The following is an 18,962-nucleotide window of genomic DNA, read 5'->3' on the forward strand; positions in this document are numbered from 1 at the left end:
AAAATTTAATGTTTGAAAAATGAAATTATAAATAACATGTTATATTTCTGGATAAAATTGAAAAAAAAAATCAAATTATCGCGCTATTATTAATAAAGCCAAGAGCGCCATCTTGAGAATATAATTGAGTCTTTTCCTTGGTTCTTCCGTTCTTCTTTATCGTAAATTCGTAATATTTTTATCCTCTTCGTCTTTCCTCTTTGTAACACATATAAATGTTGATACTCATTTTTCTTCAAAGAACGGAGATCTAGTTTTCTATATACATTTTGATGTATGGCAAAATGGTGGTTCACTGATAGTAAAGTTCACTCGTAATTCAATGATAATGCAAAAAAAATAATAATAGATACTATTAAAAACAATTAATAACAGCGAATATCAATAAATAGTGTTGTGAATGTGCAATGTATAATAATTTATACTGGATAAATATTATCAGGCATTTAGGTTAGTACGATAGACATCAAATTACTGGCATTAAATTAATATTTTTAATATCTATAATATACACACAAAGCCATATATATAAGTATGCATTGATATATACATGTACAATGTAATTGACAATTTTAGTTTTTGTTTGTCCGTTTAAATTTATCATACAATTACGAGTTGTTTCGTTGGCATTTGTATGACTAATCATTAATATCCATTATTATTTTTTATCATTCCCTTATTTTACTTATCGTCTTTAAATATACAATTATCATACATGTTTTGTAAGTGTCTGTGTATATGTATGTATATGATTTATACTTATTCTTATTCTATAAATTATATTAGAGTATACATTTTTTTTTCAGAGCGTAATTAAAATATTAATTTCAATTGTTAATTAACTATTATTTTTTTTTTACATAAACATTATGATATGAGCAATAATACTTTTTCTTTTAGATAAATATTTATGAATACTTCAGGGAGCGTGAGTGTGAAATTTTATTATTAAAAATCAGTTTCGGTTGAATAACGACGATTGATTAAAAATATTTATTTAATTTATAATGATTCATGACACAATTTTTGTTATTGAATTCTGTAGATGTGAAAATTTATAAATTATTTATTTATTTTTTTTTTTTTAAGGTAACAACAGTATTGAGATAAGCAGGATGTTATGATTACTGCCGCTGAAAAATAAAATACTGTAACAGTAATTCAATAAATTGAGCACCATGTCTCAATGTGAAGTAGGAACTTCCCCAGGATTTCATCAGCTCAGTATTACTAGTAAGTACATTTGTTGATAATTATTTTTAAACTTTTACTTTGAGATTTTGATAAGAATCGCCGGACTGAGGATTTAGAAAAGAGAAATTAAAATATCGGATGCTTAGAAAAGTTAATTTTTTATTAGTTTTAATGTAAAGTTGATAAATCGTAAGTATTATAGTTGATATTTGAAAATGTATAGTGTTAAACAATTTGTTTGTTTAGAGTTCATTTGATAACATTAGTTTCTTTAAAAGTAAATAAAAAAAGCCGGAGCAGTTTAGTATGATAAATTGTTTTGTAATGTTAGCATAGCTCAGGTAATTTTTATAATGTTTACAAGTTGCGACATCTTAAAAGTTAAATATTTAAGAAGTTCAGAATTCTAAATAAATTCATACAATTTTATTTATTTTTTAATGACAGAAAAAAAATCTTATAATTTTTTGATATTCAAATTCAAAAAAACAAAATACCAATTAAAAATAAGTACAGAATATTTAATAAAGCAATGTGTTCTTTATTGAAATATAATATAATTATATAATACTGAAGTTAGCGGTCAGCTGTCAATTTTAAAAACTTTTTTAACAAATTAATTACAATAAAAAAATGCCTCTAAAAATTTGCACTTTTAATTTATATTAATTTTCACATGTGAAACTTTTTAATTGAATTTTTTTTTTTAATAATTTAATTGCTATAAAATTCCAAAAAAATTTATATCTGTCAACTTCAGTGTTATTATAATTTTTGTTTTAACGCTACTCGCTGAAATAATAATTACATAAATTTAAATTCGAGTTAATTACTAAGAATATTAATAAATAATTAATGTCAACTATTGATCGTAAGTTTAATTTATCTCAAATCTAATTTAATAGTCATAATTAATTAACTAAGTGTCTGTAAAAATAGAAATTAGATTTTGTCGAGTAAAATACTTTATGTAAATATAACATTTTTATTTTAACCGAGAAATTTAACGAAAAATAATTTTTATTTAAAATCTTGAATTTCTTCAATCTCGATCTTTTATCTGGTGATTCTTAATTGTTTATAAATAAAATATTAATAAAAAATGAAATTGATAAATTTTTCAGTTGAAGCTGCAATACTGCGTAGTTCATCATTTCTAAAGCCAAATCCTTACGTGGAATTTTCCGTGGATGACAAAAGTCCTCGAAAAACAGAAGTGTCTAAAGCAACTTATCAGCCAAAATGGAACGAAGAGTTCACAATTCTCGTGACACCATACTCTCAGTTACACTTTCGTTTATTAGATCACAGTACGTTTCGCAAGGACACGATGATTGGCGAGAAACGTATAAGTCTGTTTCAAATTTTATCGCATTACAGCGGTAAACTTGAAAACTTAGAGTTGACCCTAGATTTGATAAACGAGAGTAAACACGATTCGCAGTTAGCCAAAGTCGGTGAATTAGTAACACTGTTCGATGGTTTAAAAATTGATATGTCCACCGTAACACCACCAGCAGTAATAGAGCAAATGCGTCAACCAGCTTGTACATCGTCAATCGGTTCGCACCCATTAGCAGCCGCGAATTCTGCTGATCCGGCAAATAACCGGAGTATATTGAATGGAGGTATCCGGGCGTTGATGCGTGGTCAGGGGACTGAAAACACAGCACCCACGCAACACCGCAGCCCGTATTTAGTTTACGAACCCAGCGATTTTGGGCAATCCGTTATGGTGAATGCCAACGGGACGTCACGTAACGTAATGGGAAACGCAGTTTTGTCTGAAAGGTTGCCACCGCTCGCCGAAAGTGTATCTTCAGCACCCAGAACAGTAGTCGGATCTATCCGGACTTCTGGTGAGTCCAGTAACGGATCGTCAAGATCAAATGTCGCCGGATCACGCTTACCTAAATATGCTTGTGATATCCACACCGTAGGATTGGCTGGAGCTCAATCGGATGAAAATTCAGCTCCCTCATCTCGTTTATCAATTGAGAATTCTCGAGATGATGCAATTGACCGTCACAGTGAAGTAACGTCACGTGATAACTCAACTTCATCATTCCCGATGTTAGAAAATAACCGCGATGATAATAATTCATCGGTAACGATAACCAGCGGAGGAGTCGCTGGAATTAATACAGCATCTGGGTTGAGATTACTCGCGGAACGACGTAACGAAAATTCCCAAGCTATTACGTCAATGATGGTACCAGATGTATCTCGGCAGCGGTATGATAATGCACCAATAACGGTGCTTATGCCAAATGATCCAATAACTCAGCCGGCTCCAGCTGAAGCCGCTGCGCAACCTATCTCTGAGGTTGAACCAGCCGAGGAACCTTTACCTCCTGGGTGGGACATGCGCTATGATGTCTACGGACGAAGGTATTACGTCGATCATAATACACGCAGCACTTCCTGGGAGAGACCGCAACCGTTACCACCTGGTTGGGAGGTCCGTCGTGATCCGCGTGGTAGGATTTACTATGTTGATCATAACACGCGTAGCACCACCTGGCAGAGACCTAATACAGAGCGACTTCAACATTTCCAACAGTGGCAGGGTGAGAGGCAGTTTGTTGTTCAGCAGGGCAACCAGAGGTTTCTCTACCCACAGGCTGGTGGACAACCTGTTGTCGCCGGTCCGTCGACAAATGTTGCCACTGACGAAGACGACGCACTTGGACCTTTACCGGCTGGGTGGGAGCGCAGAAAACAGCCAGAAGGACGAGTTTATTATGTTAATCACAAAAATAGAACGACGCAATGGGAGGACCCTAGAACTCAGGGACAAGAAACAGGTATTGATGAACCCCCTCTGCCTGATGGATGGGAAATACGGCTTACTGAAGACGGTGTTAGATACTTTGTTGATCATAATACACGTACTACTACATTCCAAGATCCTAGACCGGGAGCTCCTAAAGGGTAATTATTAAGTTACTTTTTTTTTTTTTTTTTTTTTAGTCATTTTTATTTTTCTTCCATTTACTTGATGTTTTTTTTTTAGACCAAAAGGTATTTATCGCGTACCAAGAGCATATGAACGTTCCTTCCGTTGGAAATTATCACAATTTAGATTCTTGTGCCAAACAAATGCATTACCTAATCATATAAAAATTAGCGTAAGCAGGCAAACGCTTTTTGAAGATTCTTACCATCAAATAATGAATGCCGAGGCTTTTGCATTGAGACGAAGGTTGTATATTATATTTAAAGGTGAAGAGGGACTTGATTATGGTGGAGTTTCAAGGTAAGCTTATAATTTTTTTGTTATTATTATTATATTTTTTAACTAGATATTTATTGATTTATTTTCTGTTTTTAGAGAGTGGTTTTTCTTATTGAGCCATGAAGTTTTAAATCCAATGTACTGTCTTTTTGAGTATGCCAATAAGAGTAATTATAGTTTACAAATAAATCCAGCGTCTTATGTCAATCCGGATCATCTGCAATATTTCAAATTCATCGGTAGATTTATTGCAATGGTAATGTATTTTTTTGAATAACTGATCGCAAAATTCTAAAGTAAATCTCGGCTAGTTTTTCTTTATATTTAATTTGTATAAAAAGTTTTGTTTAAATGTCATAGATTAATATTTTTTTGAGCATAAGATATAATCTTGGAAAAAAAATAAATGACCGCTATTGGTTCGATTAAAATAAAAATAAATTTGAACTAATTTATTGATTTTTTTTTTCTAGGCTTTATACCATGGTCGGTTTATTTATAGTGGATTTACGATGCCTTTTTACAAACGGATGTTAAATAAAAAATTAATAATGAAAGATATTGAGTCTATTGATCCAGAATTTTACAAGTCACTTATCTGGATAAAGGAGAATAATATTGACGAGTGTGGTTTAGAATTGTATTATAGCGTAGATTTTGAGATACTTGGTCAAGTTATTCATCATGAGTTAAAAGAGAACGGCGATAAAATCCGAGTAGTTGAAGAGAACAAAGAAGAGTACATGAGGTACTAAAATTTATTATCTATAATTAATAAATTTGGTAATTATTTACAAGTGGGGTCAATCATTTTAATTTTCATTTTTTTGAACAAAATTTCTATTTGATTTTATTGATTTATTTTTTTTCGAAAAATACATAAAGAAAAATGAACAATAAAAAAAAAGTTGATTATCACAATTTTAACAAATTTTCAAAAAAATTTTTTAATTCTTTAGAAAATTGTGGTTTTCAACTTCTTTTTTTTTAATTGTTCATTTTTTATATACTTTTCAAATAAAAATATATAAAAAAAAAAATAAAATCAAAATTTTTTCCAACTTTTAACGGTAAAAAAGCTATCGAAATCTATATTTTTTTCTTTCACGACATTTTCTACCATAAATGCGCCGTAAAAACGAGGAGAATAAAAAAGAAATTGAAAATTTTATAAATTGTCAATTAATTATAGAAATGAATTATTTTAGACTAATGACAGAGTGGAGAATGACCCGAGGCATCGAAGAACAAACAAAAGCCTTTTTGGAAGGTTTTAATTCTGTTGTACCATTGGAATGGCTCAAGTATTTTGACGAGCGTGAACTTGAACTAATGCTTTGTGGCATGCAGGAAATAGATGTTGATGATTGGCAACGTAATTCAATCTACCGACATTACACGAGGAATAGTAAACAAGTATTGTGGTTCTGGCAGGTATGAATAATTTTTTTATTATTTATAATGATTATTTATACTTGTGTTATGCAGAAAATTGTCAATGTATAATTTTTTATAGTTTGTACGGACGACAGACAATGAAAAGAGAGCGAGATTACTGCAATTTGTTACGGGAACTTGCCGGGTACCTGTTGGTGGTTTTGCAGAATTAATGGGTAACGTTCTTTATTTTAATAATTTTATTTTGAAGTTATTGGTTAATTGAACTCTTTAACAGCTGATTAATTTTTAATAAAAAATTATAGGAAGTAATGGACCTCAGCGATTTTGTATTGAAAAAGTTGGCAAGGATACTTGGTTACCAAGATCACATACTTGTTTTAACCGGTTGGATTTACCACCGTACAAAAGTTACGACCAAATGGTGGAAAAATTAAATTATGCTATCGAAGAAACTGAAGGCTTCGGTCAAGAATAGTATTGTCACATTTATATCAATCAAATAATTACAATACAAATCCTCGTTAAAAACGATCACTGTTAATTTTACTATTTTGTTGTGTAATTCAATTGACAGTTATAAATTTATTACAACTATACAGGTAAAAAGAATAATATTTCAGTTTTAATATTTAATTATCAAATTTAAGTCAATCATTAAGGGGGTATTCTGGTCTGGAAGCATGAAATTTCAGGTAATTTTTGAAGTGCCGTAAAAAAAAGCAATCACTATTTTTAGATATAAATTTTTTTTATTAGTTATTTATTAACGTTATAAGAATACAGAAAAACATAAAAAAAAAGTTTAAAATTCAAAAAATTAGCTGATGAAGTAGGGGAGTCTCAAAAAATTGGCACGTGACTGACTATTCCCATAATTCCAACCCTCCTAGCAATCGGAAACAAAAAAATAAGAAAGATTATTAATCTGGAGTAATGTCGCAATGGTTGGAACTACGGAAAAATAGAAAAAAAATTTTTTTTCACAAAATTAGCGACTGCCTGAAGAAAAAAAAAAAAAAAAACCTTTTTACCACTTTTTTTTTTACTTTTTCGAATTTTTTGAAAATCGTAAAAATTCGAAAAAGCCAAAAAGTCACGTGCCAATTTTTTGATATTCCCCCACTTCATCAACTGCTAATTTTTTTGAATTTCAACTTTTTTTATTTTTTTTTGTATTTTTATAATTTATTTTTTTTTTTATTTTTATTCTTACAAAAATTTATAAAAAATAAAAATTATAAAAAATTTATAATTTTTTATTTTTATTTTTTCTGTATTCTTATAATGTTAATATCTAAATAACTCATAAAAAAATCTATAATAAAAATATTGATTGCTTTTTTTCTACGGCACATCAAAAATTACCTGAAATTTCATGCTTCTAGACCAGAATACCCCCTTAAAAGACAAAGAAAAAATATCAATTTTATAATTATTAATTTTTGTTATCAGCACGTTTACGTAATTATTTTATTATCCAAATAAAAATTATTATCGTTTAATTTTTTAATATCTATCGGTATACGGGAATACTTATAAATTATAAATTTTATATTTTTTTGTTTTTATTAAAGATGATAATTTTTCTATAAAAAATTTCAAAAAAGAAAAATATCAAATAAGAAAAATTCAACTTCAACTGTGAAACAATTAGTTGTCGAGTAGATAAAAAAAAATGAGTCTAATTAAAATTTTTTTATTCATTGTTTAAAACATTCGAATGTAAAAAAGTAAAAAAAAAACTGATAATTTTTCTTTACATATATAAATATTAATTCATGTATATAAATATAAAAATAATTAATTAAGATGACATGAAAAATATAATTTGATTATTATGAAAGAAGTTCAATATTAATGGTTAAAAGAAAATATTTATAAAAATATATTATGACAAAGTTATGTGTACATACTTTATGAAAGATCATTGCGTGAAAAAAACAGTTGTATATATGTAATGAACTGATAGTTAATTAATTGATACATTAATTAATTGAAATTTACGAGTGAAATAATATTACGTGCTTGTAGAAAAAGAATGAGTTGAGTATCTATATATTTATGAGAATATATAAACGAGGATAGCTTGCGATTTATAATCGTTAAAGAAATACATAGTATTTGAAAACAAAAAAATAAAATAAAAACAATTCCATAGCTTTATTTTTTAATAATAATAATTATTTAAAATAGTATTTTTTTGTCTTATAAATTGTCTAATTATAATTAAAAGATATTATTTCCATTGAATACTAAAGTGTTCATTTTTATAATGCTCAATTAAATGTACTTAAAATCATTGTACATTATACAAAAAGAAAAATAATTTGGGTATTGGAATTTTAAATGATTATAAAACAAATAAATTAATTTGTAGTCTGTATTTGTTTCCTGTTATTTTCTTTTATTTTTTTGAGCACGATAAAATTATAATAAATATTATACACTGTATATATAAAAATATGTTTGTACAAAATACATGTAACAATAAATTAATTTATAGTTGAAAAATTTAAGTAAAAAAATTTTTTTTACTTTTAAAAATTGTCTTCAGCAATTATATATATATTTTTTAAGTGTATAATACATTTAATAAAACGTTCTTATTTGAATGTCCATATAAATTCACGTAATTCATTATTATTCAAATTCTTGAATATATGTACTAAACAATTTGTCAGCAAATTAGCGGCGTGAGGCCAATTTTTTTCAAAAACTTTCACACTTTCTTCGAATAAAAAGTGTCTTCTTACTCCTTTTGTATAAGAAATGCGTAATGCGGTTCTATAGATATAGAATCGAAATAAAACTCGACACATGAAATCTAATTCGTAAAATCTTTCGTTCTTCCCACATGATGCCAAAACGTTGTCATTTTTAGTGATAAAATCATAAAGTGAAATGTTTGTGTCTGGTATTTTGTGATCAACCAGTTTAATTAATTCTTTGAGGCACTTCTTGTGGTGCTTTATAAATATTTGTTCTTTGATCAATGACATTTCTCGTAAATTACGTGCCGAAACATACGACCCTTGACTTTTTAATTTGACAATGTGAGTGATTAAAACTTTAATCGTTCGTATATTGTCTTCTCTACCAAACATATTAGGAAAGTGCCGACGTGTATAAGTGTAAGCTAATCGAAGTGGAGTACAGTTGTTTAGATAAATCATATTAATGTCAGCGTTGTAATTTATAAGAAGTTCTACTATCTGTGAATCTAGCACAAAATTTGTTAAATCTTGGTTTTCGGTGTATCGATAATAAGATAGAATAAAAGTCAGAAAAAGCGGAGTGCATCCTAGTCTATTTTTTGCATTTACATCTACATCAAACTGCAGCAATAATTCTAAAATGCCCATCAATTTGAATTTAATCGCCAAATGAATTGGTTTTGATCCTTCAAAATCGTTGATATTTCCATTGAAACCATTATCTAACAGTAGCTTTACCATTAAATATTCATTACTAAGAACAGCCAAATGCAGCGTTGGATGTTCTGGAGTGTTTGATAATTCATGAAAGCTTTTTTTGACAGATTTATGCTCAAAAAGAAATTTTGCCATTTCAACATTTTTTCTTTCAACAGCTATTTGAAGCGGTGTTTTATTTTTATTTATATAAGATTTAGCACCGTGGTCCAAAAGTAATTTTACTAATTTTTTATTGTTTTTCATTACAGCTACTTGAAGAGGTGTCACTACAGCATAGTCACTGTTGATTTTAGCATTTTTCGATAGCAGATACTCTGCTAAATGATTGTGGTTTTTTACACAAGCTTCTCTGAGCAATATATAACCATCCTCCCAAACTGAAAGATATGATAATCCGTCATTGTCTAATATTTCTTTCATTTTTTCAAGATCTCCAGCCTTTATTATGCCTCGCATCTCATAATAGAGCTCCAAAGCATCCATGATTGCTAATCGTTGATAAATCTGCAATTATTTAATGTTCAAATGTTTATATTAAATAATTAAATATTAAGTAACTATAAATAAATTGATGACATTAAAGTTAGCTGTCGCTTGACAAAAAAATTTGTTCTAAAAAATTATTTTTAAAAAATTGTATTTTTAATTTATTAAAAACCGGTGATGTTAGCCGAGTGGTCTAAGGCGCAAGGCCTATAGAGCACTCGGGACTGGCTCACCGGCCAGGCGTGAGTTCGAATCCCAAGCTGGTCTTAGAAACCATCTTGGTTGATATTCGACCCTTGCCGCGTAGATTTAAGATTTTCACAACCCAAAAAGACCCCAACGTACCACTCCCAACAGTTAAAGTCGGCGATATGACCACAGCAGTTAAAACCGACTCTAAATAATAACAAATTGAAAAAAAAAAAAAAAAATATTAAAATTTCTACAAGTCCATTTTTTTTTGCTATAATTTATTTGTTAAAGAAAATTTAAAAAATTGTGAAGTGACAGCTAAATTTAATGACATAATTTTGTAGTAATTAAATTATTAAAAAAAAATTTAATTAAAAAGTTTCACATGTGAAAATTAATAAAAATTACAAGTGAAAATTTATGATATTGAAGTTAGCTGTCGCTTGATAATTTTTTAATTTTCTTTAACAAAAAAATTTGTTCTAAAAATTTTTTTTTTTAAAATTGCATTTTTAATTTATTAAAATTTCTACAAGTCCATTTTTTTTAATAATTTTTTTTTGCTATAATTTATTTGTTTAAAAAAATTAAAACAATTGTCAAGTGACAGCTAAATTTAATGTCATATAAATTGTTGCTCTTAAATAATACTTACGAATATAATTAACGCAGAAAGTTGAAAGCGCAAAATATAATTGTTGTTTTGTAGTATATAAATTCGACTTAGTTACTGACTAACTTGGAATGTGAAATACCATTTACCCTTGTTTACTATAATTGAAGAAAAGTAACGCCTCTGACGAGTGGAACAATCCTCCATTCTTTCGGAGTGGGATTATGAAGTAATTAAGTGCTGTTGTTATCTTATTTTCTGATTTTTTGACTATTATTTGTGCCTTCAATGTTAGTAGAATAGAAGTAACATCTTTATGCCCACATAGATGGAACTTTCCTTGTCAGACAATGACATTAGAGTTAGGGTAAGTGGAGGTATTACTGCGGATTTTTTTATTTCAATTGTCAATAAATCTTACTTGAGCTTTTTGAATTAAAAAAAATTGTTTCTTGTAATTGAAATCTTCAAGAAAATATTTGCAAAGTAGTTTTACACGTACAACAATTATTTAATTTGTTATTAATAAATTAAAATTAACTGGCTAACAGGTAGTAAACTATAACTTTTTTGTGAGTTTATGTACGAAAAGAGGTGCTACTAAAAGGTCTTTTTTTTTTACATAAAATGGTTCAAATTAAAAATTTTTTGCATTTAAAAGTAAGATAACCCTTTTTTAATATCAGTTATGCATTAAAAATTGAATTTTGATCAATTAATATTATTTATTTAAGGACGCAGTAATTGGTACCAAAAAAATAAACATGCTTGTATTACTGCGAATGTTTTCAATAATCCGCAGTAATAGAAGCTCCTCTATTTGTATGCGTTTGTACCAATTACTGCGGGTGTAAAATGCATATATTCTAACTTAAAAAGAAAATATTGCCTGTCAATTGACAGTTCAAGTTGCCTTCAAATTGCTCTTAGTTAAAAATAAATTATAAACAGAAATTGATAAAAATTAAAACAACTAAATCAAAGTTGATTAAAAATACAAGCGGTCATTATAGTAAAGAATTTGTTGTGTTAAATTAAGCAGAAAAACTTTCAAACGAAGAAATTTTCATTAAATTAAGTGAATGTAACTTTATTCAAAATTTTTTCTGATTGATTTAAAAAAATTCAAAATGATTTTTTTAAAATCAAGATTTGTGTTTCTTCGATAAATCTAATTTTTTTGATTACTATAAAAACTCTGCTTGTTATGTTATACATCATTATTCTGATGATTATTAATAATTGATATGAATTCAAATTACTTCAGGAATACGTTTTTCTAATCCATTCATTTTATTAAACAAATAATTATCTTTCAAACGTATTTTATTAATTTATTATATGATCTCGAAGTTGTTTATCATTGAATTTGATTCGCAGTAATAAGCACGCAGTAATTGGCATGCAGTAATAGAGACAAGCTCCTTTTTTGCCCGCAGTAATATATGCATATGAACTTTTTTTTTAAATAATTATTATTTAAAGAAAATATTAGTTTATTGCACTCTTGATTTTTTTTTGAGGCAATGATAACTCAAACTTTGGTTTTAAAAAAAAAATTATTGTTATTTTTAAAAAATTTAATAAAAATGCTTTTGAAGTAAGACCTACCGAAAAAACCGCAATAATACCCACACTTACCCTAGTATAGTCACTTGACAATTTTTTAATTTTATTGAACAAAAAAATTTGTTCCAAAAAATTATTTTTAAAATATTGCATTTTTTATTTTTTTAAATTTCGACTTTTATTCTATTTTTAAATTGTGGTATAACTTTAGAATTATTAGTGTAAAAAACGATATCTATGTAAATTTAACATAGTTGATTATTGGCACAGTATTCTAATAACAAAGTATTACTAGTAAATAACGATGTAATATAAAATTAATGAAAAATAATTGTTTAAAAGAGAGAAATCTCTTTAAAATTAATGTAAATAATCAATAACAATTAATAATCAAAACTACGTTTGTTTTTAGAATTTAGACGATTGTCAATTAATATATCATATGCAGAATAAAAAAAAAAAATTAGACAATTGTCTTAATATTTGTACAGAAATGGATTAAATAAAATATGAAAAGACTTACAGGAATTTAAATGATAAATGTATAAAGAATTTACCGGTTGCTTGTTTGAAAAAATAATTTTTAATCTCTTTTATAAAGTCTGCAATTGTACAAAAAATAATTAATAATAAGTGGATCAGAATATAATGGACTAAACTAAGAAGTAAATAAATTCTCTGTTTGTTACTACATCTCTAAAATCGGTATAAAATTATTTATTTATTTATTTAACAATTTAGACCCTGAAGTCAAAGCTCCCTAATGGCCTTACACTAATTATAAAAATATTCTCAATATTTATATAATTCAAGGTGATAAAATATTTAACATTGATAAAGATTATTAGAAAATAATAATAATAATTACAAGATAATGAAGAATGTGAATATTACATTTTGTCAATAAATTTAGGGATTAAAATTTACCATTACGAACATGATCTACCTTCTAATATATTTCGCGTGCCTAATGCCAAAAGGGCGTATTACAGCAGTTAAATAGGATTTTATGCCAAAAGGGCGTATAAAAAAATTTTTTTTGCCATTCTTTCTAGAATCGTTCGAAACGCAAAGATCTGCAGAAAAAAAATTTTTGACGTACTAACGCAAAAAGGGCATATCAAGATATACGCCCTTTTGGCTTTAGGACATTGTCGATCTAAAGCCAAAAGGGCGTTTAAAAAAAAATCAGGATTTTTTTAAATTTTGAAAAACAGTCTTCAAAATTGTCCGGAGAAGATTTGTATAAAAAAAAAATTTTTGAAAAATTCAACATTTTCGATGGTAGTAACTTCAATTTCTTATCATCAAAAAATTTCTTTGAACTGAATATACACGGAAAGAGCAAAATTACACTGCATATCTTCCCATATTATACTCAGTATAATCTGTAGTGAAAAAAAATTTTAGATAATATCAAATATAATCCAGATTATACTAAATTATTTTTGTATTATACTCTGTATAATCTCCGATTGGATAAAGTAATGTTTCTGGTTGTACCGCTCTATATTACACTGGATATAATCCGAAAAAATATCCCGTATAATTTGATTTAAACTCAGTAGAATCTTGGATTATATAATTTTTTCAAAAATTGTGATATTCAACTTTTTTCTTTTTTAATTTATAAATTTTTTTGAAAATTTGTAAAATTTGTGAAAATTGTCGTAAACATTTTTTTTTTAATTGCGCATTTTTTTTTTTTTAATATATCAATAAAATCAAATAGAAATTTCGTTCAAAAAAATTAAAATGGTGATCCCACTTGAAAATATTTACCAAAAATTTTTCAACCCCAAATTATCGGAAAAATTGTGCTTAAATGATCCTTAAATATTTTCTATTCAAGCATTGCATTGCGTTTTTGAGAAATACATAAAAAAATGAACAATAAAAAAAAATTAATAATCACAATTTTAACAAATTTTCAAAAAAATTCATAAATTAAAAAAGAAAAAAGTTGAATATCCCATTTTTTAAAAAAATTATATAATCCAAGATTCTACTGAGTATAATTTAAATTATATGGGATATTTTTTCGGATTATATCCAGTGTAATATGGGGCGATATAATCAGAAAAATTACTTGGTCACATCGGAGATTACACTGAGTATAATACAAAGATAAGTTAGTATAATCTGGATTATTTTTGTTATTGTTTAAAATTTTTCTCACTACAGATTACAATGAGTATAATATGGGAGGATATGCAGTGTAATTTTGTTCTTTCCGTGTAGATGGAATGAAAATTTTATTATCAAAAAACGGAGTAAAACCAATAACTTCCCGATTTTAGAAAATTTTTCATTTTCTTAGCGGGAAGTTAAAAGTTATACGCCTTTTTGGCTTTAGATCACTAAATTTTCAGTATTCTAAAGCCAAAAGGGTGTATAACTTGAGACATACGCTCTTTTGGTTTTGGAAAATTTTTTTTCGTTTTTAGGCCAAGAACATGTTTACAAAACGATTGGCACCAAAAAAAAAAAATTATACGCCCTTTTGGTTTTGTAAAGCCAAAAGGGCGTATAATTTGTATACACCCTTTTGGCATTAGGCACGCGATTCATAATAAAAAATTTACACTTTACGAAATTTACATGCTTATGTTTAAATGTGATGAATCAATTATATACTATCGTCTTATTTATGTAGTCAACCGTCTTGTTTTGGTGGAGTGTGCCATCCACGGGTGTCGTGCTCGTGTTTGATCATCATGAACGATTGTTTAGCATTAGCAAGAGTGTACACAGTTTCTGAATTCTCTGTAGCCGAATCAGGCTCGGCAAATTGGCGTATTCGGCCCCCTCCTTTCACTAAACTCGATATTATCTGTATAATCAAAGATTCAATACTGTACGCAGAACTCCAACCTTGGTGAGTCAGCAATTCTAAGCAAAAAGAGCCACCGTATGTTACAAATCCAAACATCATTAGAGGGTGTATCACTCTTACAAATGGCGGTTCGTGTGGAAAATTTGGTGAGAAGGACATTCGAAGAAGAATACTGTCTTTCTTCTCTACAATTTTAAGTAGCTCTAAATCTTTCATTAATTCTGAGTCACTATCTACTTTTTTTATACCCACGTTCCATTCATAAAGACAATCGTCAACCAAATCAACGGTGAACATTTCATTTTTATAAGAATCGCTTTTATAAATATTAGACAGCTCTTTCAACAAACGGTCGCTTGCTTGGATGCTTCCACTAATCTTACTAGACTCTTTAATTTTTTGTATACTTTGTTCATCCATATTCGGCAGACTAATTTTATCATCAAGCTTTATTTTTTTAACTTCAATCTCTTCCAATGTATTATCATCTTCTTCCTCAAAATCGCCTTCATCATCCTCCGTAGAGTCATCAGCTTGGATCGATGGTGATGGTATTACTTCATCAGGATTAGCATTTGATGTTGAAGGAATTTCTGACTCCAATTGATCGATTTCTGATGGCTCGGGTAAAGAATGACGGCGACACAATTCTTTAATCAACTTGATGACTTGATTGATGATGTAGTTGTCGGCACCTGAAGTTTCGCTTAAGCTTTGCACGACTTCCAACACTTCAGGTTTTTCAGATTCTGTAAACCACACCGGTGGAACTGTGGGATAAGCCTCAGTAATATTGCCGTTAATTAAATGCTTTTGACCTTTTTCATCGATGAATTTAAATATCAACTCGTCCAAGGTCGTCGAAAATGTTTGAAATCTTTCGTGTGTTTTTGAAAACACAGACTCAATAGTGTTTATATTTTGCTTAAGGGTCTTTAGACAAGACATTGCAACTTAATAACCTGTGAAAAACAGTAATAGAATGTATTACGAAATTATAATTTCATTAATCAAACTTGTCTATTCTAGAGCCTCGTCTGCGTAGAGGTGAAGTCCGTTAGAATTATCTTGTTTTGCCGGGATGTCATAGTGCTAAGTATGATAAGTCATTTATTATATCTGCAATAAGAATTTGGAGTCATTTGCCTAATTATTGTACTACAAAGCCTACTTATGTTGAATTTTGTACCTCTTGTTATGAATATTTCCTAAACTTAAACCACTGTTAAATTGAATGAAAAGTATGAGAATTTGTAATTGTGTGATGATTGAGTGTCATACAATAATATTATACTAGAATTCAAATTTGTGCGCGTAAGCGCGCGCATGAATTTAGGGTTTGCATATATTTTTATACTTTGATATATTTGACCAATCACGTTACGAATAGTTTGCTTACACGATATATTTTCATATTTTTCATCTAAATTATAAAAGTGGAACTAGAATTTGAATTTGCGCGCGCAAGCGCGCGCCTAAATATAGTGTTTGCATATATTTTCATGCTTATGATATATTCGACCAATCACGTTACGAATAGTTTGATGCCACATACATTTCATCTCAATTTTATATAAGGACTAGAATTTAAATTTGCGCGCGCAAGCGCGCGCCTCATATTTGTTTGATATATTTATGTGTCGTTTATGTATATTATATTCACTTTCAACCAATCATAATGAGAATAGTTATTTTCAACCAATCATATCACGAATAAATTGGTTTCACATACATTTCATCTCTATTTTAATATTAAAGATATATATATAGGAGACTTTCTGTAGACATAGTCACTCATCATGATATCTCTGGAACTATAAGACCTAAAGACTTGAAATTTGGCAGGAATGTTTCTTTCGTCGAGTAGAGGTCAGCTAAGAACGGATTTTACAAAATTCCACTTACAAGGGGGGTTGCGGGGGCCTTAACAATGAAAAATTCCCGTTTTTAAAGTATAGCTCCTATCGACTCCAAATTTGGTAGGAATCTTCTGTAAGAGATGTAAAAATAATCTATAAACGAATTTTACGATATTTCACCTCACAGAGGGTTGCGGGGGTTGGTATTAACAATCAAAATTTTTAATTTTCAAGCTATAGCTCCTATAGACTCCAAATTCTCATTTCAATTTTTTTTCTTCGTGTCAATTATTATTCATTTTTGAAAAAAAGCCACGCAAACATTATAATGATTGCACATTGAAAGTTACAATGAATATTAGCTGGAATAATTACATGGATGAAAGGTATATGCTAATTCGATGAAATTTGGAATTTGTGCGTCAAAACAATACTCTAATTAAATTTCAAGTTTAGATCTAAAAATACAATTCTATAAAATGCCCAGCAACCGGGCGGGTAACAGCTAGTACTATTATATTGTTGTATTATATTAATTAACGGTCGCAAGAAGCTTCGATTTCATGGCCAATTAAATAAAGAATAATAATAATAATAATAAATTATTTAACAACTTACCAAAAAATTATCACGTGGTATTAATATTAATGATTTAATAATTTCAACCTAATACTCCTGATTGGTATTTAGAATGGTGATCTCAGAAATGTTATACAGGTCCTTCGTCTATGCGGTCTAAGCTGTTTAAGCCCAGTATAGAAGCATCCTTCTATATTATATTACACGTGTCCGCTCATGTTCGGACAAATCTTTACGCGGGTGTCGGAAACTCTACCTTAAATAATTATGTTCGAAAATTCGAAATCTACGAAGGGAGAAATATTTGAAATTAAAATTATTTGGAACTAAAAATGTTTGAGGGACATTTTTGTTAAAAAAATAAAATAAGACAAATTAAAATTATTCATTGAAAGCTAGTTGAATCAAACTATAGTCAAAGAGCGCTCTATGTGAATAACAAATTATTTGAAATTTTTTCAATCCCTAACTCTAGTTAAGTATTAATTACTATAGTAAACTTTCGAATAATTTGACTCGTTCAAGTTTACTACTATGGAGGGTAGAGGTAAGGAGAACCATCTCTATATATCAAAAAGTGTCCACGGAAAACAGCAAATTAAGATGACGCCACTGTAGCAAGTGGAAAGTATTTAAAAATAGCGCCACAAATAATTAGAGTAGGATACTAGATTAAAAAAGGAAAGAAAGACTTCCTCTTTGTAAACGCGCTTTTTACAAAAATGTTCATTATTTACATTAAAATCAATCAGGAATAAAATAAAATTAATAATTAATTCAAATAAACCAATTTGTTACCCAAAAGCCCTGTCGATATAGAAAAATGGAAACGTATTTGATACAATTCAACGAAAAAATTTCTGAATCCATTTGAATGATTTTTTTAATCAGGGATTTTATAACAAGATAAAAGTCATTTATTGATTAATTTTTTAACATTATATAACATATAGTATAACACATTTTTTCTTTAAAAATAAGTCGTACATTCAAGAAATTAATTTTGCATTTTTTCTATTCATTTTTGTTTTCGTTTTTGCTGCGTCGTAGCGCTTATTTTCTGATTTCGCTAAAAATGCGCTCGCATTACAATATAAATGTCAATAATCTTAACAGTTAATTCTTTTTCATGAATAAAGCACCCAACTTTTATCAAGTACTCTTTTTTAAGTTCATCTGATATTTGAGTAATGGTTTCTAGGTTTGTCAAATTTTTGCTTACAGCTCTTAAAACACACTTCTCTAATTGTTTGGTCAGTTCAAATAACTCTTCGCTAGGATAAATAAGCCCACCATATAAATCCATTTTCAGAATTACATCGTTTCTATGTAATCGTTGGCCATCTCTTGGATTCATATGAATATTTTGTAAGCAATCTGAACACTTCACAATTTTTTGCAATTTGCGACTTATGTAACCCGCAATGTATGATTGCACGGCATCACTGGTTACTGCCTCATTATAATCATGATCTTCATCAATTGAAGAATTTTCCACTTGCGGTTCAGAATTTTGTAGCATGTCATCAATACCTTGAAGCCATAGCTGTCGCTCTAAATT

General features: G+C 28.6%; 2 protein-coding genes and 1 pseudogene across 2 annotated transcripts; 1 reads left to right on the forward strand and 2 right to left on the reverse strand.

Moving 5' to 3' along the window:
* The first annotated feature begins 146 nt into the window (after positions 1 to 146).
* On the forward strand, positions 147 to 6,767 carry Su(dx) (Suppressor of deltex). Its single transcript, XM_074257817.1, has 9 exons — positions 147 to 450; positions 1,090 to 1,233; positions 2,319 to 4,128; positions 4,211 to 4,453; positions 4,529 to 4,688; positions 4,906 to 5,180; positions 5,641 to 5,866; positions 5,949 to 6,045; positions 6,136 to 6,767. Exons 2-9 carry the CDS (start codon positions 1,179 to 1,181, stop codon positions 6,306 to 6,308), a joined length of 3,039 nt encoding a protein of 1,012 aa, XP_074113918.1. The 5' UTR covers positions 147 to 450; positions 1,090 to 1,178; the 3' UTR covers positions 6,309 to 6,767.
* A 1,432-nt stretch (positions 6,768 to 8,199) lies between these two features.
* LOC141536982 (uncharacterized) lies at positions 8,200 to 10,801 on the reverse strand. The gene is made up of 2 exons (XM_074257819.1): positions 10,601 to 10,801; positions 8,200 to 9,771 (listed from the first exon to the last, which is right to left on the reverse strand). Exon 2 carries the CDS (start codon positions 9,748 to 9,750, stop codon positions 8,437 to 8,439), a length of 1,314 nt encoding a protein of 437 aa, XP_074113920.1. The 5' UTR covers positions 9,751 to 9,771; positions 10,601 to 10,801; the 3' UTR covers positions 8,200 to 8,436.
* A 2,028-nt stretch (positions 10,802 to 12,829) lies between these two features.
* LOC141536983 (ubiquitin-conjugating enzyme E2 Q2 pseudogene) lies at positions 12,830 to 17,832 on the reverse strand (annotated as a pseudogene).
* Between the last annotated feature and the right edge of the window lie 1,130 nt (positions 17,833 to 18,962).

This window comes from Cotesia typhae, unplaced genomic scaffold (assembly GCF_013202065.1).
Source record: "Cotesia typhae breed Kobodo isofemale line unplaced genomic scaffold, CoteBio_Ctyphae scaffold_45, whole genome shotgun sequence".
In the NCBI taxonomy this organism is placed as follows: Eukaryota; Metazoa; Arthropoda; class Insecta; order Hymenoptera; family Braconidae; genus Cotesia; species Cotesia typhae.